The 27670-nt window shown below is 39.7% G+C and overlaps 1 protein-coding gene across 1 annotated transcript in view; it reads left to right on the forward strand.

Moving 5' to 3' along the window:
• FSHB (follicle stimulating hormone subunit beta) overlaps positions 1–23906 on the forward strand; it is a 132517-nt gene extending 108611 nt beyond the window's left edge. Inside the window, exons 2-3 of the mRNA XM_060019693.1 lie at positions 21952–22110; positions 23676–23906. Of these exons, the coding sequence (XP_059875676.1) occupies positions 21952–22110; positions 23676–23906 (390 nt within the window). The remainder of the gene's footprint in view (positions 1–21951; positions 22111–23675) is intronic.
• Positions 23907–27670: the final 3764 nt, after the last annotated feature.

The following is a 27670-nucleotide window of genomic DNA, read 5'->3' on the forward strand; positions in this document are numbered from 1 at the left end:
TCCAGTACTCTCTGCACTTGTTCTGTCTTTGAACCTGACTCACTGCTGGCCTTAGATGTCCTCCCCAAGGGAAATAGTAATGACAGTGGCAACAGACTATGTTTTCCATATGCCACACAAAGCTTAAGTGTCTTGCTATTACACCTGAGTGTATTATTATTCACGTAACCCCCGTAAACTATTCACAGGCTCCTTGCGATGCTCCGTCTCCTCCTCTCTAGTCCATATCCCTACTCACCCTTTCGAGGTCCTCCTCAAATTAGTCTTTTTCTTTTGGGAGGTCATTCTGACTGCTGCAGCCCACAAACAAACTTTCCCAGTTACACAGTGCTGTGATTGTTTTCCAGATATTTCAGATATGACCTCTGCCTTGTCATTAAAACCCAAGTAATTGGATCCAATGATCCAATCCAAATAACGGGACAGCTATGTAACTGAAAGGCTTACGTGCTAAGCACTGTACCAAGTTCTAAGAATGGCCCTATGTGATTGAAATTAGTCTCTCTCTTTTACAGATGAGGAAACTAAAGCTCAGAGGTTCCCAAAGCCATGCAGCACAAAAATTATAAAGTCAGGACTTGATGCTAACTCTGTCGTAAAGCCCTTGCTTCGTCCAATTGCCCCACTGACTTTCACATTGGAAGTTACAAACTATGTTATATGTGCTAAGGCTTTGTGTATCTTAGGCTTAGGTATACTATTCCATTTCTCCAAAGGTTAGAGGGTAAAAATACTTTGTCAAGCAAGAAAGTGAAATATCACCTGTTGAACCATGAAGGACAAATTGCAGCAAATAAAAACTCTTCAAAAAATAAAGCCATACATAAGGCAAATACTAACAGCCATAAAAGGGGAAATCGACAGTAACACATTCATAGTAGGGGACTTAAACGCCCCACTTTCACCCATGGATAGAACATCCAAAATGAAAATAAATAAGGAAACACAAGCTTTAAATGATACATTAAACAAGATGGACTTAATTGATATTTATAGGACACTCCATCCAAAAACAACAGAATACACATTTTTCTCAAGTGCTCATGGAATATTCTCCAGGATAGATCATATCTTGGGTCACAAATCAAGCCTTGGTAAATTTAAGAAAATTGAAATTGTATCAAGTATCTTTTCTGACCACAACGCCATGAGACTAGATATCAATTACAGGAAAAGATCTGTAAAAAATACAAACACATGGAGGCTAAACAATACACTACTTAATAATGAAGTGATCACTGAAGAAATCAAAGAGGAAATTTAAAAATACCTAGAAACAAATGACAATGGAGACACAACGACTCAAAACCTATGGGATGCAGCAAAAGCAGTTCTAAGGGGGAAGTTTATAGCAATACAAGCCCATCTTAAGAAGCAGGAAACATCTCGAATAAACAACCTAACCTTGCACCTCAAGCAATTAGAGAAAGAAGAACAAAAAAACCCCAAAGTTAGCAAAAGGAAAGAAATCATAAAAATCAGATCAGAAATAAATGAAAAAGAAATGAAGGAAACAATAGCAAAGATCAATAAAACTAAAAGCTGGTTCTTTGAGAAGATAAACAAAATAGATAACCCACTAGCCAGACTCATCAAGAAAAAAAGGGAGAAGACTCAGATCAATAGAATTAGAAATGAGAAAGGAGAGGTAACAACTGACACTGCAGAAATAAAAAAGATCATGAGAGATTACTACAAGCAACTCTATGCCAATAAAATGGACAATCTGGAAGAAATGGACAAATTCTTAGAAATGAACAACCTGCCAAGACTGAATCAGGAAGAAATAGAAAATATGAACAGACCAATCACAAGCACTGAAATTGAAACTGTGATTAAAAATCTTCCAAGAAACAAAAGCCCAGGACCAGATGGCTTCACAGGCGAATTCTATCAAACATTTAGAGAAGAGCTAACACCTATCCTTCTCAAATTCTTCCAAAATATAGCAGAGGGAGGAACACTCCCAAATTCCTTCTACGAGGCCACCATCACCTTGATACCAAAACCAGACAAGGATGTCACAAAGAAAGAAAACTACAGGCCAATATCACTGATGAACATAGATGCAAAAATCCTCAACAAAATACTAGCAAACAGAATTCAACAGCACATTAAAAGGATCATACACCATGACCAAGTGGGGTTTATTCCAGGAATGCAAGGATTCTTCAATATATGCAAATCTATCAATGTGATAAGCCATATTAACAAATTGAAGGAGAAAAACCATATTAGATGCAGAGAAAGCTTTTGACAAAATTCAACACCCATTTATGATAAAAACCCTGCAGAAAGTAGGCATAGAGGGAACTTTCCTCAACATAATAAAGGCCATATATGACAAACCCACAGCAAACATCATCCTCAATGGTGAAAAACTGAAAGCATTTCCACTAAGATCAGGAACAAGACAAGGTTGCCCACTCTCACCACTCTTATTCAACATAGTTTTGGAAGTTTTAGCCGCAGCAATCAGAGAAGAAAAGGAAATAAAAGGAATCCAAATTGGAAAAGAAGAAGTAAAGCTGTCACTGTTTGCAGATGACATGATCCTATACATAGAGAATCCTAAAGATGTTACCAGAAAACTACTAGAGCTAATCAATGAATTTGGTAAAGTAGCAGGATACAAAATTAATGCACAGAAATCTCTGGCATTCCTATATACTAATGATGAAAAATCTGAAAGTGAAATCAAGAAAACACTCCCATTTACCATTGCAACAAAAACAATAAAATATCTAGGAATAAACCTACCTAAGGAGACAAAAGACCTGTATGCAGAAAATTATAAGACACTGATGAAAGAAATTAAAGATGATACAAATAGATGGAGAGATACACCATGTTCTTGGATTGGAAGAATCAACATTGTGAAAATGACTCTACTACCCAAAGCAATCTATAGATTCAATGCAATCCCTATCAAACTACCACTGGCATTTTTCACAGAACTAGAACAAAAAATTTCACAATTTGTATGGAAACACAAAAGACCCCGAGTAGCCAAAGCAATCTTGAGAATGAAAAAAGGAGCTGGAGGAATCAGGCTCCCTGACTTCAGACTATACTACAAAGCTACAGTAATCAAGACAGTATAGTACTGGAAAAAAAACAGAAATATAGATCAGTGGAACAGGATAGAAAGCCCAGAGATAAACCCACGCATATATGGACACCTTATCTTTGATAAAGGTGGCAGGAATGTACAGTGGAGAAAGGACAGCCTCTTCAATAAGTGGTGCTGGGAAAACTGGACAGGTACATGTAAAAGTATGAGATTAGATCACTCCCTAACACCATACACAAAAATAAGCTCAAAATGGATTAAAGACCCAAATGTAAGGCCAGAAACTATCAAACTCTTAGAGGAAAACATAGGCAGAACACTCTGTGACATAAATCACAGCAAGATCTTTTCTGACCCACCTCCTAGAGTAATGGAAATAAAAACAAAAATAAACAAATGGGACCTAATGAAACTTCAAACCTTTTGCACAGCAAAGGAAACCATAAACAAGACCAAAAGACAACCCTCAGAATGCGAGAAAATATTTGCAAATGAAGCAACTGACAAAAGATTAATCTCCAAAATTTACAAGCAGCTCATGCAGCTCTATAACAAAAAACCAAACAACCTAATCCAAAAATGGGCAGAAGACCTAAATAGACATTTCTCCAAAGAAGATATACAGCCTGCCAAGAAACACATGAAAGAATGCTCAACATCATTAATCATTAGAGAAATGCAAATCAAAACTACAATGAGATATCATCTCACCCAGTCAGAATGGCCATCATCAAAAAATCTAGAAACAATAAATGCTGGAGAGGGTGTGGAGAAAAGGGAACACTCTTGCACTGCTGGTGGGAATGTGAATTGGTTCAGCCACTATGGAGAACAGTATGGAGGTTCCTTAAAAAACTACAAATAGAACTACCATATGACCCAGCAATCCCACTACTGGGCATATACCCTGAGAAAACCAAAATTCAAAAAGAGTCATGTACCAAAATGTTCATTGCAGCTCTATTTACAATAGCCCAGAGATGGAAACAACCTAAGTGCCCATCATCGGATGAATGGATAAAGAAGATGTGGCACATATATACAATGGAATATTACTCAGCCATAAAAAGAAACGAAATTGAGCTATTTGTAATGAGGTGGATAGACCTAGAGTCTGTCATACAGAGTGAAGTAAGTTCGAAAGAAAAAGACAAATACCGTATGCTAACACATATATATGGAATTTAAGAAAAAAAAAATGTCATGAAGAACCTAGGGGTAAGACAGGAATAAAGACACAGACCTACTGGATAACGGACTTGAGGATATGGGGAGGGGGAAGGGTGAGCTGTGACAGGGCGAGAGAGAGTCATGGACATATACACACTAACAAATGTAGTAAGGTAGATAGCTAGTGGGAAGCAGCCGCATGGCACAGGGATTTTGGCTCGGTGCTTTGTGACAGCCTGGAGGGGTGGGATAGGGAGGGTGGGAGGGAGGGAGACGCAAGAGGGAAGACATATGGGAACATATGTATATGTATAAGTGAATCACTTTGTTATAAAGCAGAAACTAACACACCATTGTAAAGCAATTATACCCCAATAAAGATGTTAAAAAAATAAAAAATAAAGCCATCTAACAAAAATGTCTGATCAATAGTGGCAAGGGTTCTATATGCTAATGAAACCAAGGGCTATATAAAAAATGTCTTCCTTTGTTCTATGATACCTCCTCAGTATTGAAGAGTATCAAAGAGACGTAGCATCTTCCAGGCACGTCAGCCTTAGTGGTAACAATAAATACCGGGGCTTGCTGAAACATCTCTACTATTCCTAGAACTTGAAGCCATCCTGACATTTCATTTCTAGTTTCTCTGACCTTTTATTGTCTACTTTTTGCCAGGTACTGTTACGCAAAGGTGATGCTGTGTATTCCTGAGTACACTGTCTAATGGGGGAGATATTTTAGGGAACATTTGCAATAGAGTATGGTGAGTATATCAGACATATAATAAAGAACACTGATGACACAAAGGAAGGAGTAATCAACTCTGCTTAAATGAGTCAAAGAAAGCTTTTGCTGAGTTGCTTGAGTTGGGCTTTAAAGAATCAAAGGACCAGCAGAAGTTGCCAAGAGTATTCAAGACAGAGGAATAATATTGCAAACACACCATGGCATGAAAAATCAGAGCATTCCTTTCCTCTACAATATAAGAGGCATGAGATAGAATGGTGAGGAATGAGGAAAAGAGGTAGGCAGGGCTATGCTGACTTCCATAAGGCTCCTAGGAAACACTTCTTAATCTGACTTGAAAAAATTCATTAAAGAGCTAAAAAGAGGTTTGCTTGTTACTATAGTATACTTTGCAGAGAGACCATATATTGAAAAGGCTGATAGAAACACAGATTGTTCAATTAGACGTGCTTAGGAGAAAGGCGGGTCTCAGCCATTCTTAGAGCACAGGAACATGTGCGTATTCAGGCCAGAGAACGTGAAGAGCTGGAAAAGCTGTAGATGCCAACACCCTGGGATACAAACATGACTCTACGGGGTTAGGAAAAGAAACTGAGCCTCGAGTTTGTAATTTCTGGCTACAGGTCCAACCAAGCAGCTGAACACCATCCATCTCACATTCTTTCATTAATTCAACAAACATTTGTTGAGTTCCTACCACGTGCAAGGCCCTGTTTAAATGCTGGTAATTAAAAAAAAATGAACAGAGCAATTTCCAGGCTTCATGGAATATTCATTGTAGTGGAAAGAGACAAAACAATACACAGAGATACAAGTATATCAGAGGATGATAAATGCCATGAAGAAAAAGAAAACAGGTTAAGGAGTCCAGCAAGTATGGGAGTGAGTGGAAGAGGAATACGATTTACGTAGAATGGTCAGAAAAGGCCTAACAGGTGGTGTTTGAACCGAGACCTGGTTCAAACTGTGAAGCTGTGAAGCTCTCTGGAGGAAGAGCATCATGTTTGGCATGGTAGGGAATCAGTTAGGACGGCTGTGTAGCCCAAGAGGATTGGTGAAGAGAGAGAGACAGATGGAGAGAGAAGGATAAAGATGAAATCAAAGGTGACAGGATAGCAGCAAGTAGGGCCTCAGAGGAAGGGTGACTGTAAACCGGGTCAGCTTACATTTATATATGGCTGTTGTCTGGACATAATTATTAATAGCATCTTCTTTCTTTCCCAAAATAGTCCCACTTGGGATAATAAATTATATGGTTACCCTGCTCACAGGTGATTTTAAGAGTGCTGGCTCTGACTCTGAATAAGATGGGAAGCCCTTAGAGGATTTTAAGCAGACGGATGCCATGATCGAACTTACACTTCAAAAGAATCACTCCAGCTTCAGGGATGAGATGCAAGGGTTAAAGCAAAGAGACCCTGTGGGGAGGCTATTGAAATCATCCAGGCAAGAGAAGAGATGGTGTGAACCAGGGCATAAGTGGTAAAGATAGCAAGGAGTAGAGGATTCTGGTTATATTTTGGGTTTTTTTTTTGTTTTTTTGCAGTACGCGGGCCTCTCACTGTTGTGGCCTCTCCCTTTGCGGAGCACAGGCTCCAGACGCGCAGGCCCAGCGGCCATGGCTCACGGGCTCAGCCGCTCCGCGGCATATGCGATCTTCCTGGACGGGGGCACAAACCCGTATCCCCTGCATTGGCAGGAAGATTCCCAAACACTGTGCCACCAGGGAAGCCCCTCTGGTTATATTTTGAAGGTTGAACCGATAGGATTTGCTGAGGGATTGGAAGTAGGATGTGAAAGAATGAGAGAAGCTCAGCTATTCTCTGCGTGTCTGTGTGTGTTCTTGGTGCTTATGTCTGGCCTTTTTGCCTAAGGAAAAAGATAATTGTTGTTTGATTTTTTTGTTAAGTATTTTCAAATTTGTAGAAAAAAATTGCAAGGTCAGAAACAAAGAACATCTATAAACCCTTCACTCTTTTCCCCCAAGAATGATTCCAAGGTTTGGGGACTGAGTACTTGGATGTTACTTACCTATTTCTCTTGCAGAAGTAGACAGTCCTTAAGACCTAGGGGAAAGTTTCGCCAAGTTTGAAATCTCACAAAAAGCTAGCAATGCTTTTTGACTCCCTTGTTCCACACCTAAGAATCTACTCTCAATGTAGAATGGTGTAATACAAGTAAAAACATATGTTTGTAGGAACCCTAACAGTATTATCTAGAAGACAAGAAAATGTAAATAATGGAGAAGTTAACCCTTAGAGACAGACTTTTATAAACTATGGCATAGTAACAAGATGCAAGAAAGCAGGCCTTCGACACTAAAATTACATAGAAACGTGGACAGTTATAAATAGGATAGGTTAGAATGGCATACCTACAGAGGAAAATGTATACTGATTGCAATCCTGTAAAAATATTTATACATATGACAGCCAATATGAAAAAACTTATTCACGGTGTTAAGACAGCAGACTAATGAGTTACCGGATTTTTAAAAAATTGTTAATTCTTATTTTATTCTTTTCAATAACAACAGAAAGAGGAAGTATTTGACTCAGGAAAAGACTTCCTACTTTGTTTTTCTTTTTTTTACATCTTTATTGGAGCATAATTGCTTTACAATGGTGTGTTAGTTTCTACTTTATAACAAAATGAATCAGTTATACATATACATGTGTTCCCATATCTCTTCCCTCTTGCGTCTCCCTCCCTCCCACCCTCCCTATCCCACCCCTCCAGGCAGTCACAAAGCACCGAGCTGATCTCCCTGTGCTATGTGGCTGCTTCCCACTAGCTATCTACCTTACGTTTGGTAGTGTATATATGTCCATGCCTCTCTCTCGCTTTGTCACAGCTTACCCTTCCCCCTCCCCATATCCTCAAGTCCATTCTCTAGTAGGTCTGTGTCTTTATTCCTGTCTTACCCCTAGGTTCTTCATGACATTTTTTTTTCTTAAATTCCATATATATGTGTTAGCATACGGTATTTAAGACTTCCTACTTTGATTCAGTAAGCCAGTTTCCTACCTTTTCCTCTTTTTTAAAAAATCTCCTTTCCTCACTATCTCCTGGCCAACCCAATCCACAGAATGAGAATAAAGAAACAGCAAAGGGGGCTTCCCTGGTGGCGCAGTGGTTGAGAGTCCACCTACCGATGCAGGGGACATGGGTTCGTGCCCCGGTCCAGGAGGATCCCACATGCCGCGGAGCGGCTGGGCCCGTGAGCCATGGCCGCTGAGCCTGCCCATCCGGAGCTTGTTGCTCCTCAACGGGAGAGGCCACAACAGTGAGAGGCCCGCGTACCGCAAAAAAAAAAAAAAAAAAAAAAAAAAGAAACAGCAAAGGGAAGAGAGGGATAGGACACAAAGGAGAAGCAGCAGGAACCATTGATTTCTCCCTTGAAATGGGTCTCACATTCCACCAGGTGCACATTGCCTCCATTCCATTCTGCCACTCCCATCCAGTCAGGGCCCTCCACCCCCTGGACTCTGATAAAACCACCTAGGAAGTCTCTTCCTTCTACTCCTGTGACTGCCTGCTCACAGTTCTTCCACAGCACGCCAGCCAAAGTAATTCTTAAAGCATATATCAGATTACGTCACTACTCTTGTTCTAACTGTCCTCTACCTCGGTAGTTCCCCTTTCCAAATCCTTAGCAGGGTCTAGAACAGCAGTTCTCTGGGCATCCCTGAGACCAGTTCAGGGGATTCATGCGGTCAAAATATTTTGATAATAACACTAAGCCGTTATTTGACTTTTTTACACTTGTTTTCTCATGAATGTACCAATTGAATGCAAGACACAAGAATCCAGCTGTCTTTTATTAAGCCAGGTATTAAAGAGATTTGCAATTCCGTACCAGCCTGTAATAGCTCCCTATTTCCTATCACAACAAATTTTGAATATTTGGCATGATCTGACTCACTCTTCTTGTCCGACTATACATTTCTTCCTATTCCTTACACATACCCTTTCCTCTATTCGGGTCAGCATCTTCAATCTCTCCGAAACAGCTATGTTCTTCACCATCTCTACACTCTAGTTCCCATAGTACTCTTTCCCAAGATTTCTTATCACTTGCCCAAAATCCACCCAACCTTCAAAACCCAACTAATGTCATCTCTTCTACTGGGCCACACAGGATACTCCAAGCATTCATGATGTCCCTTTACTCTATGCCATACAACTTGGCACAAGTATTGGAAGTCAGTTTCATCTCAAGCACTAAATCCAATCATTTGTTAGTGTTTGTCTGAAACGTGGTGTTGGGAAAGATGCTGAGTCTTAAAAGGGAAAGGAATGCCATGATTGATTAGCCGTATCAGCCAGTGGGCCCTGGCAGAGGGAGAAGGATCTACTTAGCATTTACTAATGGGTTCCTGGGCATCGGTTCCATATAATCTCTGCGTGTAGCTAATATAGCCCAATATTCCTATCACCCAGTCTTTCCTTAGTAAAGAAACATGGAGTAACTTGAATCCTGAAGGTAGGAAAAGTTTTGATTAGCTCCTCCAGTCTCCTACTAACTTCAAGTCAGAGCCCAGCAGAACCCTCCGACCTGGCTTCATCCATCCACTTTTCAGCTCTCTCCTCCCAACCAAAGGGAGAAAGAGCTGTAGGTAGCAGGTTTGGGGTGTCTCACTTTTCTTTACCCTCAAGGCTGCATTGCAGAAATAGTGATTCCAGCTCTCTGGGCAAGTTTATTTGCCCCTTTTATCCCTAACACATTTTTGTCTACTCATTACCAAAATCATCTAAATGGTACATTTCCTAAGACTGGAGTGTGTCTCTCAACACGGCCTCCACCACAACACACTGTGCCCAGGACAGAACTAAGGTCAAAGCAGGTGCTTAGTATGGCTTGAATGAAAAAGAGGGGAAGCAGCCAACTACCTTATGATTTTGAAGCTTAAGGGGCATTTTGTCATGACACAAAGGAAAGCACAATGATTCTGGGATATTCCGTATCCACAATCAATTTCACTTGCCATGTTTACAACACCCCTCTCCCCACTTTGAATGGAATTCCATCCAGATTTCTAATAGCAACAATCACTTTAGTATAGAGATCTCATCAGAGGTAAAAGCAAGAAAAATTAATATACGTCAAGGGGCAAAATATCGGGGAAAGTTCTACATGTCATCAGTGGACAGCTCAGTTAAAGCTGAAGCTTGGTGTCAACCTGATTTTCTTTCTTTTATCAGGAAAATGCAATATTCTGGTTTAACTCCCGTAAGCTAGCTTTAGGATGCTGAACACCCCCTTATCCTCTCTGGATTCCAGCTCGCTCATCTGTGAAACGCAGGGGCTGGAGGGAGAGATGGGTTTAACATTTCTTCCAGCTTTAAAGTTCATGATCCATCATCTAGATTGATGTTTTAAGTATTGAATCTGCAAAATGAAATTATTTTGATTAATATCTAATACAGAACGTGTTCTGTGATAAAGGACCTGCTTGGATTTTAAACATTTGGAGGAAGCATTTGGCTATTTTAGAGCATGTACTTTAATCAGCCTATCTACCTAGACTTTTGGAAAACACTTTATAATTGGAGAAGTGGGGAGACTGGATTTGATCACAATCCCAACTGCCACTCAATGTATTCTTTGCCAGTGCAGAGTAACTTTTTACAACTTTACTGTCTCCTCATTCCAAATACAATTTCAAAACCAGCAAAGGCAGAGCTGCCACTGCAGTTGGAGATATTCTTTATCAAATGATACAAACTTAAATGTCCCTTCCTGGTTCTTCATTTGCTCATGTCATTATCTCTACTTTCTGCCTCTGTCTCCTTCAACTTTTGTAATCAAACCAGCCTGCATGACTGCCTCATTCTCTATCCAAATATTTCTCCACGTAAGATCCTTTCCTGAGAATTCAGGAGTCATGACCTCTCCCTATGGTAACAGGCTGCTTCTCTAAATGAAATAAAACCGGGATCCTACAGCTTTCTCTTTAGAAGGATAAGCCAAACTTATTGCACTTTCTTTGTCCTATAGCAGTTTCTTATGCCTGAAACAACTGTTCCTCCAACTCTTGGCAAAGCTAAATTACTCTTTTTTATTATTTTTTTAGTTTTTTTTTTTTTTTTTCTGTACGCGGGCCTCTCACTGTCGTGGCCTCTCCCGTTGCGGAGCACAGGCTCCGGACGCACAGGCTCAGCGGCCATGGCTCACGGGCCCAGCCGCTCCACGGCATGTGGGATCCTCCCGGACAGGGGCACGAACCCGCGTCCCCTGCATCGGCAGGCGGACTCTCAACCACTGCGCCACCAGGGAAGCCCTAAATTACTCTTATCCCTACATTTCAACCCACATGTTACTATCTTCATGAGGCCTTTGCTGATCCCCACCCTTCCAACAACTGCCGTTCTCCCATTATCTCCTTATGTTTCCAAAATAACTTTAGTAATTACTTCATGCTTGAAATGACTTTTTCAGTCTCTATAACCTGCCCTAGAATACAACTGAATGAGTTCAGGGACTGTGTTTATCTTATTCATCAGCTCATCAGTATCCTGAGAATACGGAACTATGCCAGGAATATTCTAGAATGAATGGAAGGCAGAAAGGAGAGAAAGAGAGTGAAAAAGATAGGGAATGAGTGGGCCTGGCTCTGCCTTAGAGTGTTACCTTCCCCTTGAGTTCTCTGTCTTTTATCACTGCCACTGCCACTGCCACCACCATGATGCTTCTAGCAATAGAAGGCAGGATGGTATTGTATGGAAAGACCTAGGTTTAAATTCAAGTTCTGCTATTTACTAACTCTAGGATTTGAGCAAGTTACCTAGCCTGGCTAAACATGATTCTTTGTCTAGAATATTCTTTGCAGGGTTACTGCGAGGACAAAATGAGATCATGTCTAAAAAAGTACTTGATGGTTGCTCAATAAATATTAATTATTTTCTATCTCCGCTCTCCCCCAGCCCCCACCCCAAGTGTGCTACTGTTCCTTTAACACTTTGGCTCAAGTGTGGACAAAAACATCTTCTCTTGGTTCTCCTTAGCACATGTGAGACAGACTGACACTTTACTAATTGCTAAGGGAAAAACAAAAGGTAATTAAATACAGAGCAGTGGAGGTATAAAGCAGCCTGGCTTCCCCAGAACAGGGTTTAGTTTCCATCATAGTTATTTATTTTTCAGACTCAAAGGCCCTATTATATTCCAAATGGGGTCCTAAAGAGAAAGAGAATTCTACAGAGCAAACTCTTTTATTCATTCATCTCTTCATTCATCCATTCATTCAGTAAAAATTGGTTGTGTGCTAGTTAGCATGGAATTGGTGCAAACCACCTGGCCTCTGGGCCATACAGCATTGTAGATAGACGGCAAAACCTTAGCTCAGAGAGAGAAAACAAACAGCAGAAACTAATAGCAATACAAGGAAATGAGGGTAAAATTGTGGTCTTCAAGCTAGGAAGGTAGAGTTGCCAGGTTTTAAGGGGGGAAAAATCAGGATACCCAGTTAAATTTTGAAAAATAGCCCTGTCATATTCTTGCAATTTTTTGGAAAAAAAGCTCAAATCAGTATGCTCAGGATGTCCTAACAAAGTCAATATATGATGCAAGTCAAAAAATAGACATGTCTTGTCAATATAGGATGCCTGGCAAACTTGCCCCAAGGGGAAGGGCCCATAATTAAAGGCCAAGGTCTACCCATTAACATGACATTTGAGAGGAGCTTGGATGAAGGGAGGAGCCTTCAATCACTGGCAGACTTGCTGCATGCAGAGGGACTAGGGACAGATCACGTGGAGGACTGGAGGGGCTGGAGCACAGTGAGGAAGGGGGTACTAGGTCCCAGACTTGGAGCTGGCAGGGCCAAAACAGAACATCAGCAGGATGGGAAAGAAGGAGAAACCTGCAGGACCAAGAAGGAGCTCAGGGAACAGCTCAGTTACCCCCTGAAAAGGGGTGGTACTCAAAAGTATTTAGCAGCTGGGAAGCAGGCACCAGAGCAATCAGAAAGGGTGCATCCTGGACTCCCTCTGCCATGCCAGGCATTAACTCTTCAGTTGTTGGACCATAAGGGGGTCCAGGAGGTCCTGGAGAGGGTCTAAGATGGCCAGAGTGCCGGTGGGAGGGGCGTGGTTATTCAGGGGGCTAAGAGCAGAACTATTTACTCCTGGGGAAAAAAAGTATTTCAGTATTTTAACAGCTAGCATAGCTGTTTCACTGTGTCCCACAGAATGGCAGGCCTGCCCCAATCAGTTCTCAGAAGGGGCAACGTACCCACGAGGCTAAGGAAAAGCTCTGGCACTTATTCTGAGCCCTGATGGTTGTAGCCTGGTCCTTCTGACTATTAAACATCTGTAGAGGTCGGTTGAGCTGACTTTGTGACAGGCAACTGGTATTTTTTGGAGCTAGGGGAGAGGGTGGGATAGACACCAGACCAAGCACACATTATACCTGTATCACCTATCTCACATCGATCTCTCCATTTGGTGAGGATGAAAGCAACATCTCCTGGACTAGAAGCTCCAGGAGGAAAGAGACTAAGATAAGTAAACACTACGATAATATCAGGTAAATTGGGGTAATAACATCAGTGTGGAAGAGTTTAAGCAATTTGAAGGTCACTTGTTTACTCATCATACATTCATTTTTAGCACCTACCATGTGACACACACTGCGCTTTACCCTAGGATAATAGTAATTAAAAGTGTTTTTTGTTTTTTGGGTTTTTTTTTTGCTGTACGCGGGCCTCTCACTGTCGTGGCCTCTGCTGTTGTGGAGCACAGGCTCCGGACGCGCAGGCTCAGCGGCCATGGCTCACGGGCCCAGCTGCTCCGCGGCATGTGGGATCTTCCCGGACCGGGGCACGAACCTGTGTCCCCTGTATCGGCAGGCGGACTCCCAACCACTGTGCCACCAGGGAAGCCCCAAAAGTATTTTTAAAGTAATTTATTTAAATATTAAAATATTACTATACTATAATACTAAAATACAAAAAAAGTATTTTGTTTTTTAAAAATGTGGTTGATATAAAACAGACATACTGATTTTTGAATCCCACTCAAAATATTGACTATATATATATATATATATACTCGTACATACATATATGCTAAAAAATAAACTCTGTTAAAAAAACGAACAAACTTTATTTTACAAGATTCCAAAGTGAGCCATACTCATCTTCCTTGGGAAGCACTTTGTATTGCCTTGCTTGGCAACAAAAAGAGGAGCCAGTATAACCATCAATCTGAAGTTATAACAAGTATCACCTTTCCTACAGACAGGAAAACAGACAAAATTAATTCCCTTTTGGTCCTGTGATTATTGCAATGTTTACTCTGACTTACTCTCTGTGATAAGAATGAGAACTCCATGGCACAGAATTTAAATGCATGAAGGCTTGCTACGTGTTTTTTTCTACTTTGTTCACCATGCTCTGGATTTGTAAATATGTACAATTTTCTGGGCATGGGGGTGTTCCCTGGGAGTTTGGCTACAACACAAGCCACGACATACGTCTTTACCTCAAATTAGAGATAAAACATGTATGGGCAAAAATTTTGACAGCCCAATAAATTAACTTGAAAGAAATTATTTGCTGAGCAGGTATTAAGATTTTGATTCATGGTCTATACATTTAGATAAATGCTTTTCTTGGACAGTAATGATGTCTATTTCTTTAACAGATTATGTAGTAAAAGGAAGCAACATAACTTATTCAAATGAGGATAATCTGTAGAGTGAAAGGGGAGTTATTAATAATTATACCAGGACAACAACAACAAAAGCAGATGCTAACTTGCATTTATTGAATGCTTCCATTGTACCTGTCTATGCTCTGCACTTGAAATACATGTCTTCATTTAATATTCAAAAACTCTCTGTGAAGGATATTATTAGACCCACTTTACAGATGAGCTGGCTGAGATCTAGACAGTTAAGACAGCTGTTAAGTGGCAGAATCAGGACTTGAACCCAGGTTCATATGACTCTAAAAAACCTCACCTTAAAGAAAAAAGAAAAAAAAAACACACCTTCTAGCAAAGGAGAAAAACTCGTAAACAAACAGTAACAGTGCAGGATGATAAGAGCTCTGACAGAGGAAAATGCAAGGTACATAGGAACAAAAAGGTGAGCCCCTGGTCCAGACTGGGGATCTTAAGAACAGCTCCTCAACACATCCCAAAGGTGGCATTTGAGCTGGGCCTTAATCCCAAATGATTCTCAAATCATTCCAAAATAACTAAGTCAGCAACTATATACACTGACTGATTTCCTTAAATATACCAGAGGCAAAGCATTTAAGAAATGATTACACCATTGGAGAATTTCAACAAATTGCCAACAAGACAAGGGTAACAAGGTAACCCTTGCCAACAAGGGTAATAGGAAAACATAAATCTCGGTGAACAGCTCAAAAGTGTAATGGGGTGCCTGGTAAACACCCCAATTATGTACTATCATATATCCTGTCATGGTGACCCATGCTACAGAATATAATTTCACTGAAATACTATCTGCCTTGTCAACAAGACAAGTGGTAGCTGCCATCTGATGGCTGTGTACTGCCCCAATCCTAAAGGAAAAGGAGTGGATGCTAATTCCTAGGAACGGTAAGAATGGCGTAAGGCACTGAGAAATAAATAGTAAATGGAGGGCTCACCTTAAAGTGCTACTCTTGGGTTCAGACTGTTTTCCCATTCACCAGCAGCGGATAGCCTTAAAAATAGAGTAAGTGGTAGAAGGGGTTGGTTGCTGTCAATAACTCCCAGGTACAGGGATGGCAGGACAGAGCAGAATGAGCACCAGCCTAGGTCTCCACGACTGCACTTCTCGTCCCAGCTCTCTTACTGCATCGCAGTGTGATCTGGGGCAAATTCCCTAACCTCTCTGGATCTGTTCCACCTCTGTAAAAAAGAATTCAGTACCAGGAATTCATCATCTGACATCCTTTCCATCTCTAAACCATGAGTATCTCACCAGGCTAAATTCAGGGTTAGTATTAGAAGAGCCATTCACCTAAGAAAGAAACTAGAAAACCTTTGGTTCTGTGCCTAAAGATGGTCCACTCAGAGGTATCGTACTCTTTGGAAGACTATGTTTAATGACAAAGGATTAGCGTTCCACGTTTTTCCTCACAAGACTTACCAAGGCAAAATGACATCTTCTCTGATGTTTACCTGGTTTCACATCCTTTTCAATATTAAATGAAATTATGTGACTAACATGCTCACCACAAGACCTGGCACTTACTAAATGGCTCCTTATAAATATTACTTCTTCTGCTTTCCCTAAAGGTTTTGGGTGTCTAATATTCAATTGCCTTGCTGGATTTGTGTTCTATAAGTAGAGTTTTTTTTTAATGTGATAAAGTTTTTTTTGTGTTTTCTTTTTTTGTTTGTTTGTTTTTATTTGGCTGTGCCGGGTCTTAGTTGTGGCACACGGGATCTTTAGTTGTGGCATGCGGGCTCTTAGTTGCAGCATGCGGGATCTAGTTCCCTGACCAGGGATCGAACCCGGGTCGCCTGCATTGGGAGCCTGGAGTCTCAACCACTGTACCACCAGGGAAGTCCCTAAGTAGAGATTTTCTAATCCCTGGTTGATACATGGAAACTGTTCCTCGTCAGACATCTCCACTTGGCTAAAGAGACCAACTGTGTTGCTGACTCTCAGAGGTTTGCCAACATTGTCTCCTATAAGACTCAAATAAATATCACTCTATTATCCATTCCTGAGTCCCCAGAATTTTGAGAAACAGAACGAGGAGTATATCAGAAGGAATCCCACATGTCCCCCTTATTACTGAAAGAGGCTAAATTGAAACACAGCGTGCTGTGAAAAACAACACTGGCCTACTAACTCCTCTCCAAAATTAGGTGGACACCCACTGAGGCAGAGGTTGGGCTCCCACTAGAAAGGAGGAAGAGCAGTGGAGGAATGTTCTCTGTGGGCAAGTCCATGTCTAAGGAAGGAAGGGCAGAGCCAGGTCAAGCAGACCCAGCATTTCCTTCCAAGTTTACAATCAGGTAAAACCCTCCATCATCCCAAGGGTGGAGCAGGATTTCCAGAGAGGCTAGGACAGCTCTTAAGGAAAATCCCTCCATATGAAAACTGGGAATGGAAAAAAGGCATTCTCATTCATGAAAGACTGTCCATCCAGAACATCATGGAAGAAATAAATGAAGAAAGAAACTAAAAACCAGTCTCGGTTACACTAGGGAGAAAGAGTAGAAGCAGATCCAGGCAACTGAAGCCCTAACCTGACCACACAGAAGAGTCAAGACGATCAGATCTCCATTCCAAAATCTCACAATTTCTAAATGTGTGCCCTTCACTTCCAAAGAGAAGGGAGGCTCAGGTCCTGACCATTTGGAGGAGCAAGGCTGGGGTTAATTTGCTGTGGCCCGCAAAATGGAGGGAGTTGTATGAAGGGAAACGATGTCCTCTGGGATTGATCACTTGGCTGAAAAATTACTTCACCAAACACAAGCAGGGTGGCAGCCCCACTGCCCAGAAGGGGGCGAGCTGCTAATTACAACGCCTCTCTGGAGAAGCGCTTCCAACAGTATTTCTGAGTTGTTAGTTGATTAGGTTTCAGTTAAATCGATAAAGCCTTTAGAGTTAACTATCTAGAAGATATTGCTCCACAATTATCATGCACAGAAAAGTGTTTATTATCAGCTTTCTCTTGTTTGGGCTTAATTATTTAAGTACTTGAGATTCAGTGGCTGTCTTCCTGCTGCCCCAGAAACAACCTGAGAGGGAAACTGGCAAACATTTCAAAGAAACCAGGTCTATTTCTAATGGACAAATGAATCAAATGAAACATGGGCTTTTTCTCAATTATATTCAGGAGGAGCACAATTATTCAATAAATCAATGTGCATTTAGCTTAGGACAGTAAAAGCCACAATGTATTGAGTGCTTACCATGTGTTAGGTTTGAGCTAAGTGCTCTGCCAACACTATCTTATTTAATCTTTATAATTTCCCTGAAAGATAAGCAGTATTATGCCCATTTTCAGATGTGAAAACATGTCAAGTCAGTAAGAGAAAGAGACAGGATTCAAATTCAGATCTGTTGGTGTTATGGGTTGAATTGTGTCCGCCACCAAAACTCACATATTCAAGTTCTAACCCCTGTACCTCAGAATGTGACCTTATTTGGTAACAGGGTCATTGCAGATATAACTAGTGAAGTTAAGATGAGGCCATACTGGAGTAGGGCGGGTCCCTAATCCCATATGTCTGGTGTCCTTATAAAAAGGGGAGATTTGGACACAGATGCACACAGAAAGAATGATATGTGAAGATCAAGGCGGAGATCAGGGGGATACTCTACAAACCAAGGAGCTCCAAAGATTGCCAGCAAATCACCAGAAGCTAGGGGAGAAATATGGAACAGTATCTTGCTCACAGCCCTTGGAAAGAACCAAATCTGCTGATTTTGGACTTCTAGCCTCCAGAACTAAGAGACAATAAATTTCTGTTAAGTCGCCTGGTTTGTGGTACTTTGTTATGGCAGCTCTAGCAAACTAATATAGTTGGGTCCCCAGAATCTGTGCCTTTCTGCTGGGTCATGCTAGAGGTCTAGGTGGGCAGTTTCTTGCTGTTCTTGAACCAACCCATCTGGTTAGACACCCTGAACCAAGCTTTACTGCAGTTTGGACTGAGATTGTAGAGGTAATCTCTGACAACATGTCTAGTGTGGCTTCTTTCCCGCCTTCCCCTGGCTTGACTAGGTCTCCACCTGTCTTAGTGTTTCTGAGAAATCAATATTGCCTCACTCTTTGAGTTAGCAGACCATGTGTTATTCACTCATTCACTAAAAAAATACTGAGCTCCTTCTTTGTTCCCACTAGTCTCTCATGGAGTTCACAGTCTAGCAGAGGAGCACGATGTCAAGAAAATTATCACACTGGAACTTATGACAGCTATACAAAAAATGCTTGTCTTAGAGACCCCTACCAAAATTGAGACTGATCTCTGTTCCAAGCTTTACTTTGATTCTTTTTAAAAATAAGATAGGTATGTCAGAACACCAAGAAACAGAGGCCAAAGAAAACTTAATTGTTTTATTTATTCTGTATTCAAGGCAATGATAAGCAATATTTGGCAATTATCTGCAAATTTTCTCAAATTTAATAAAAACTATAAACTGTATATCCAAGAAGCTCACTGAAAACCCAAGTAGGAAAAACCCAAAGAAAATAACACCAAGGCACATCATAAATAAGCATAAATTCAGCAAGGCAGGCTGAAAATTTATGATAAAGATAAAAATCTTTAAAGCAGTCAAAGGGAAACAAGACACACTACATAGAGAGGATAAATATATAAGACTGCAGAATCCTTATCAGAAACAATGCAAATAAAGAATATAAAGTGCTGAAACAAAACTACCAACAGACTTCCTAACCTAGAATTCTATAACTAGAAAAAATTCCTTCAAAAATTAAGTTGAATTAGGACATTTTTAGTAAATTTAAGATTGACAGAATGTATTGCCAGATAATATGCATGACAAAGAATTTTAAAGAATGTTCATTAAGCAGAAGAAAAATAATATGTGTTGAAAAAGGTAATATATGAGTAAATATAAAAGACTTTTCTAATTTTTTAAGTGTTTAAAAAATATAATTGCCTATTTAGAACAAAGATAACAACAATGTATTGAGGGTAGAATAATGTTGAAGTAAAATAAATAACAATTGCACAGAGGATGAAGGTGGAGGAAAATGAAATGTTACAAGATACATACTTTAATTATGTGTGAAGTGGAATATTACTGAGATAAAGTATGTATTTTAAACTTGAGAATAAACAAACAAATAAATAAAGCAAGCTGATAAGCCAATTGTGGAAATAAAACAAATACTAAAAAATAACTAATTCAAAAGAAGACAGGAAAAATGGAAAAACAAAAAATAAATGAGACAAATAACAATATGATGACCATAAACCCACGATTATCAAAAGTATATTAGGGCTTCCCTGGTGGCGCAGTGGTTCAGAGTCTGCCTGACAATGCAGGGGACACGGGTTTGTGCCCTGGTCCGGGAAGATCCCACATGCCGCGGAGCGGCTGGACCCTGTGAGCCATGGCCACTGAGCCTGTGCGTCCGGAGCCTGTGCTCCACAACGGGAGAGGCCACAACAGTGAGAGGCCCACGTACCACAAAAAAAAAAAAAAAAAGTATATTAAACATAAAGATTTTGAGCACTCCAATTAAAAGGCAAAGATTATCAGACCAGATTTGTTTAAAGGCAAGACTCAACTATATGCTGCCCATATGAAATGCACTTTAAATACAAAGACACAGGATGGGAAAAGATATATTTGAAAACACTAATCATACAGTTAGAGTGACTATATTAATACCAGGTGAAATAGAGCTCAGGAGAAGGAATATTACCATGCCTAAAGAGGAACATTTCATAAAATAAAATGGTCAATTCAGCAAGAATATGAAAAAATACAAAATGTACATGCACCTAATAACAGAGCTTCGACGTGCACAAAGCAAAAACTCATAGCCTTATAAGCCTTAAGGAAGAAATGGATAAAATTATGGTTGGAAATTTCATCATTCTTCTCTCAGTAATCAATAGAACAAGCAGACAGAAAAATGAGAAAGTATATAGAAGAGTCAAACAACACTATCAGGTTAAATTCATCAATACCCTTAGAACATTTCACCCCAAAACAGCAGAATGCACATTCTTTACAAATGCACACAAATGTTCAACAAAACAATCCATAGGCTGGGATATAACATATATCTCAAAAGGTTTAAAATGATAGAAATTACATAAAGTATGTTTTCTAAGCACAATGGAATTAAATAATCAATAACCAAAAAGTCATGAAAATCCCTCCAAATATGGAAAGTAAACAACATGCTTCCAAATGACCCATGGGTCACAGAAGAAAGCAAGAGAGAAATTAGAAAATATATTTAACTGAATAATGAAAGCTCAACATGAATTAAGATTTGGGGATGAATCTAAAGCAACACTTACAGGGAAATTTGTAGCTTTAAATGGTTTGTTTTTTTGTTTGTTTGTTTGTTTGTTTTGCTGTGCCACGCAGCATGAGGGATCTTAGTTCGACAACCAGAGATCAAACATGTGCCCCCTGCATTGGGAGCACAGAGTCTTAATGACTGGACTGCCAGGGAAGTCCCTTAAATGCTTATATTAAGGTAATCCTCTGTGACATTTTTTCTAATTGAAGTATAGTTGCTGTATAATATTAAAGAAGTTTCAGGTGTACAATATAGTGATTCACAAGTTTTAAAGGTTATACTCCACTTATAAAATATTGGCCATATTCCCTGTGTTGTACAATATGTCCTTGTAGGTTATTTTATACCTAATAGTTTGTACCTCTTATTCCCCTACCCCTATATCGCCCCTCCCCTCTTCCCTATCCCCACTGGTAACCACTAATTTGTTCTCTATATCTGTGAGTCTGCTTCTTTTTTTATTATATTCACTAGTTTGTTGTATTTTTTAGATCCCACAAATAAGTGATGTCATATAGTATTTGTCTTTCTCTGTCTGATTTTTTTCACTTAGCATAATGCCCTCCAAGTCCATCCATGTTACTGCAAATGGCAAAATTTCGTTCTTTTTGTGGCTGAGTAGTATTCCATTGTGTGTGTGTGTGTATGCCACATCTTTATCCATTCGTCTGTTGATGGACACTTAGGTTGCTTCCATATCTTGGCAATTGTAAATTGCCAACATAGGGGTGCATGTATCTTTTGAATTAGTGTTTTTGTCTTTTTCAGATATATACCCTGTGACATTTTAATCCTTAAAAAATTATATGAGGATTTCTGACCTGTACTGTGTTTCTCTTTTGTCAAAGAGTGCTTGCTGAAGCTGAATGTGATGGTGGAGTTTGGGGAGCAGGTTTACTTCAGTTCAGTTTGACTGGGTCGAAGTCCATGACAGTTAAAATACTTTGGATGTCTGTTTGCTTCCCAGCCTAGGATGAAGTCAGTAGTTTTTGCTTCCTTTTCTCTTGTTGGAGAGCAATCTGCTGCAGTAGCTGTGAGTTAACCAACATCATCATCACAGTGGAGAAAGAGGAATGTGGTCTCTGCAAAAGCATCAACACCACGTGGTGTGCGGGCTACTGCTACACCCAGGTAGGTACTTTGCTTTGAAGGAAGTGAGAGTGCTGAGGGTCTGGATGAGGCAGGCTTCATTTATTCCCACTCTGTCAATATTTTGTCTCTTCTGAATAACAGCCACGAGTCCTTTAGTCAACACTGTCTGTGTTGTGATTGAGGTAAATTACCATGATACCATTTAGATGTTTGGGTTTGGATTTAATTTGGGTAAAACAAATTTGGGACAGCTCAGACTGATGTAAATGAATGCTTCAGTAATGTGCCAACTCTGCATTTTAAAAGAGCATTTTTCTGCTAGCTTTACCTATTGAGGGATAAACATGGGCATGAGTACATATCTATATTTAATCATGGAATATTGCCAATAGTCTTAAAAAGCCAATTGCAATAATAAAAGGCATACCTCTGCAACAGGGAGAGTAATAACATTCATTTTAAAGCCAAATAAAAAATGCAAGCAGCCAATTATAAAATCATTTTATTGGCCCATCTTTAATACAATACCAACGAGCAGCCTGAGAGCAATCAATCCCTGTAGATTAGAACCAAAATGAATCATCAAACCCACACCCTTCTTTATGCTGTTAAGAAAATTAAGGAATACAGGTATTAAACCATTTGTCTACAGTTTCACAGTTTCTTCAAAATAAACCAGTTAAAGGCAAAAGTGTTTCTTTGCCATTTTTCTGTTGTACCTGGCTGTGCAGAAGTTTGATAAACTGAAATTGAAATTGGCTGCTTTTTAAAGAAAATACTTTGTTTGATATTAAATGAATTGATCAATAAAACTCAACTTACTGCACTTTGGGTGAGATATAGACCCAGTGGCCAGCTAGGGAAATGAATTAACCCCCAGTCCCCTTTCTCCCTCAAAGCCAATTATTTTCTCATTGGGCAAGTAGACGAGTGAAATATATTTGGCCTGATTTAGATGTTCTGATAGTGAAACTGTTATCATATACTTTTGGATTAAGAATCTCACAAAGGTACAGAATTTAAGGCAGTGGCAAGGAAGAACCTAAAAGGCAACAGAATATCCAGAATCCAATATGAGATTTCCCAAACACTTTAGGCAAAATATCAATAACTTAACTTACGGCTCTTATTCCTCTCTTAAATATACACAGAAAAGAGTACTTGGAAATATTTTTCTTTCCAAGTGCTATGTTTTTATCAGTCATTAATATAGCTTAAGATTACGAGGTACAAAAAAAAAAAAACACTCATCCTTAAATTGCTAAGGTCATATCTTCTAAAGATACCCTTTATCTTTACATGTTTTTATGCCATACAAATTCAAAGGTTTTACAGAGTTTTAGAAATATTAAATATGTGGGTACTCTCATGGTAGAGAGAAAAGAGACAGTTATATTTTCTATAACACTTCCAGGGCAGTTCAGAAAAGCGGTATAAATGTTCCTTTATGAGGTCAAGTTTCCTGTGCTTAAGTATCTTAGAAGCTGATCTTCTGAGAGCAAATATTAGAGCAAGCAGTAGTAAATCCCTGTCTCATATTGACTAAGCCAAACAGAAACTTGCAGAATATTGTAACCTAACTCTCTCTCTCTTAAACCACTCAGGATCTAGTGTACAAGGATCCAGCCAAGTCCAACATCCAGAAAACATGTACCTTCAAGGAGTCGATATATGAGACGGTCAAAGTGCCTGGCTGTGCTCACCATGCAGACTCCCTGTATACATACCCAGTAGCCTCTGAATGTCACTGTGGCAAGTGTGACAGCGACAGCACTGACTGCACCGTGCGAGGCCTGGGGCCCAGCCACTGCTCCTTCAGTGAAATCAAAGAATAAAGAGCAGTGGACACTTTGAGCTGCCCACCCTTGACCTGAAGGACCAAGACATTCAAGACGTCTGTGTGTACATGTGCCCAGGCTGCAAACCATTGTGGGACACCCCACTGATCCCTGCTCTCCTGCATAAGGGAGCTCCAGGAATGGAGAGTGCTGGGGCCTGAGGCCTGTCACCACCCAACCCTGTATTCCTAGTTCTGGGCTCTGTCGGTTTCATTCAACTTGAATGCAGGGGCTGTAAGCTGTTTCCCATTTTTAATAGACTTAGAGGTCCTCTAGAGCAACCCTGTCATTTTACAGACGAGAAAACCTAGACTTAGGAGAAGGAAGTCTCAAGATGATGGAGTAGGAGAACTAAATGGAACACAATCTCCTGTAAGATATATGGCCTGCAAGAGCAGAGCCGGTATCACTTTAGTGTCATGGAGCAGGTACCTAACTCTATGTCTAATTGTTTCATTATTAAGAGGAGAGTCAGGAAGGTAGGGGTACTAAATCAAGACTGTCCACTTTATTGCCAGCCTATGCAGGTGCTACAACAGTTCCACCTCGCCTGTGTTTTCTGAAAGAGAAGTTGTTGACTTGAGAAGGTGGGAGCAGGTGTGGGAGGGTGGTAAGCTGGGAAACAGTGAGACCATTCACAATTTGCAGCCTTAAAAACCAAATCTTAATTTTTATTTCAAATTTGAATTAAGAGTCAAGACGAGAACTATGAATTTGGGGCTGTGGAAATTCAATTGTAAGATCAACAAATATCCTTTCCTAAATTGCTAGCCCCTATGTACTTTGCCACTTAAATAAATCTGATCAAGAACTTCCAGCCTTCTCAAAGCTCCCCCTCAGGCAATAGGGCATCTCATCTGTCACTCACTGCTGTGTCACCTGTACCAGAAACCTCCTCCATTGCTGGGATGGGAACCTTGAAGTCCATGTGACAGCACATTAGGCAACTTAACAGGTTACATTTAACTTACTTGCCAATTAACTTTTCAGAGAAATAGTTCTCTTAAAAAGAGTTGGCAGTCTAGAGAGAATTGCTGTATTTTCTGGGCTCTCTCTACATTTGCTTTATCACTTGACTACATGTTCTCCCAAATCTATGAGTTCTTTCAAAAGGGTGCACTCTGAAAATGCTTCATGACTTAAATTACTTTTAAAGATAATAACTCTTTTTTTTCACCTGAATGTTGAAACATACTTAAAAATCAAAAATGTTGTCTAACAAAGGCACAACTTTGGATTTTTCCATGCTCTTGAACTACTTGCTCATGACACATACATGTGTATTTTCATAATATAAGTGGTAACATTACTAGAAATCTATTTTTAAATACTTCTATAAATATCACCTGTGCTTACTGTTCATTTGGGAATATCAGTAAGAATTTTACTGGATTTTAGTGTTCTTTTTTCCCTAAAATAGACCTTCTGTCATTTCTTGTATCATCATTTTCTTAATTTATTCCTACTCTTAACTCCCAGTCTACACTAAAATTGATTTATTCCCAGAAAGCTCTTAGCATGTCTTACCTGTAACTCAGACTCAATGGGAAGTTTTCCTCATAACCTTTGGAATCTAGTTAAGTACTAGAGCTGATATATTTCCCAGCATATGGATATCAAGGATTATTCTTCTCAGGAGATGCAGAAAAATCATTTGACAAAATTCAACATCCTTCATGATAAAAACTCTCAACAAATTGGATATAGAAGGAATGTACCTCAACATAATAAAAGCCATATATGACAAGCCCACAGCTAACTTCATATTCAATGGTGAAAGACTGAAAGCTTTTCCCCTAAGATCAGGAATAAGAGAAGGATGTCTACTCTCACCAGAGAATATTCCAACATTACCAGAAGTCCTAGACATAGCAATCAGGCAAGAAAAAGAAATAAAAGTCTTCCAAATCAGAAAGGAAGAAGTAAAACTGCCTGTGATTGCAGATGACATAATCTCATATGTAGAAAGCACTAGAGACTCCACTCAAAAACTGTTAGAACTAATGAATGAATTCAGCAAAGTTTCAGGATACCAAATCAACGTACAAAAATCAGTTGCATTTCCATATACTAACAACAAAACTATCTGAAAAAGAATTAAAGAAAATAATCACATTCACAATAGCATCAAAAACAATATAACAGCTATGAATAAAGTTAACCAAGGAAATGAAAAATCTGTACAATAAAAAATATAAGACCATGATGAAAGAAACTGAAGAAGACACAAATAAATGGAATAATATCTCACGTTCATGGGTCAGAAGAATTAATATTGTTAAAATATCCAGGGGCTTCCCTGGTGGCTCAGTGGTTGGGAGTCTGCCTGCCGATGCAGGGGACACGGGTTCGTGCCCCGGTCCGGGAGGATCCCACATGCCGCGGAGTGGCTGGGCCCGTGGGCCATGGCCGCTGGGCCTGCACGTCCAGAGCCTGTGCTCCGTGGCAGGAGAGGCCACAACAGTGAGAGGCCCACGTACCACAAAAAATAAATAAATAAATAAAATATCCATACTACTCAAAGCCATCTATAGATTCAATGTCAAAATTAATCTTTTATAGAAATAGGAAAAACAATCCTAAAATTTGTATGGAACCACAAAAGACCCTGAATAGCCAACTTGAGCAAGAAGAACAAAGCTAGAGGCATCACAGTTCCTGGTTTCAAACTATACTACAAAGCTACAGTAATTACAACAGTATGATACTGGCATTAAAAAGACACACTGACCAATGGAACAGAATCAAGAGCCCAGAAATAAATCTATGCATATATGGTCAACTAGTATTTGACAAGGCAGCCAAGAATACACAGTGGGGTAAAGATAGTCTCTTTATTAAACGATATTGGGAAAACTGCATATCCACATGCAAAATAATGAAACTGGACCACTACTTTACACCACTCACAAACTAACACAAAGTGACTTAAAAACTTGAATGTAAAACCTGGAACCATAAGACTCCTAGAAGAAAATATAGGGGTAAGCTGCTTGCATTGGTCTTGGCAGTGATTTTTTTGGATATGATACCTATAGCACAAGCAACAAAAGCAAAAATAAATGGGACTACATTTAACTAAAAATCTTCTGCACAGCAAAAGAATTGATCACCAGTTGAAGAGGCAACCTAGGGAATGGGAAAAAATATTTGCAAACCACATATCTGATAAGGGGTTAATATCCAAAATATAACTCAATAGCCAAAAAAAAAAAAATCTTATTTTAAAAATGGGCAAATGACCTAAACAGACATTTTTCCAAGCAAGACACATAAATGGCCAACAGGTACATGAAAAGGTAAAACAGCACTGATCACCAGAGAAATGCAAATCAAAACCATGATGAGATATCCTTTCACACCTGTTAGAAGGGCTATTATCAAAAAGATAAGAGATAACAAGTGTTGGCCAGTATGTGGAGAAAGAGAACCCACGCACTGTTGGTGGAAATGTAAATTGGTGCAGCCACTATGAAAAACAGTAGAGAGGTTCCTCAAAAAAAATTAAAACTGAACTACCATATGATCCAGCAATTCCAATTCTGGGTATATATGAGAAGGAAATAAAGTCACTATCTCAAAGAGATACCTGCACCCCCATGTTCACTGTAACATTATTTAAAATAGCCAGGACCTTGAAATAACTTAAGTGTCTGTCAGTGGATAAAGAGATAAAGATGATGCGGTATGTACACACAATTGAATATTATTCAGCCATAAAGAAAGAAGGAAATCCCTCCGTTTGTAACAACATGGATGAA

Source organism: Delphinus delphis, chromosome 8, assembly GCF_949987515.2.
Source record: "Delphinus delphis chromosome 8, mDelDel1.2, whole genome shotgun sequence".
NCBI lineage: Eukaryota > Metazoa > Chordata > Mammalia > Artiodactyla > Delphinidae > Delphinus > Delphinus delphis.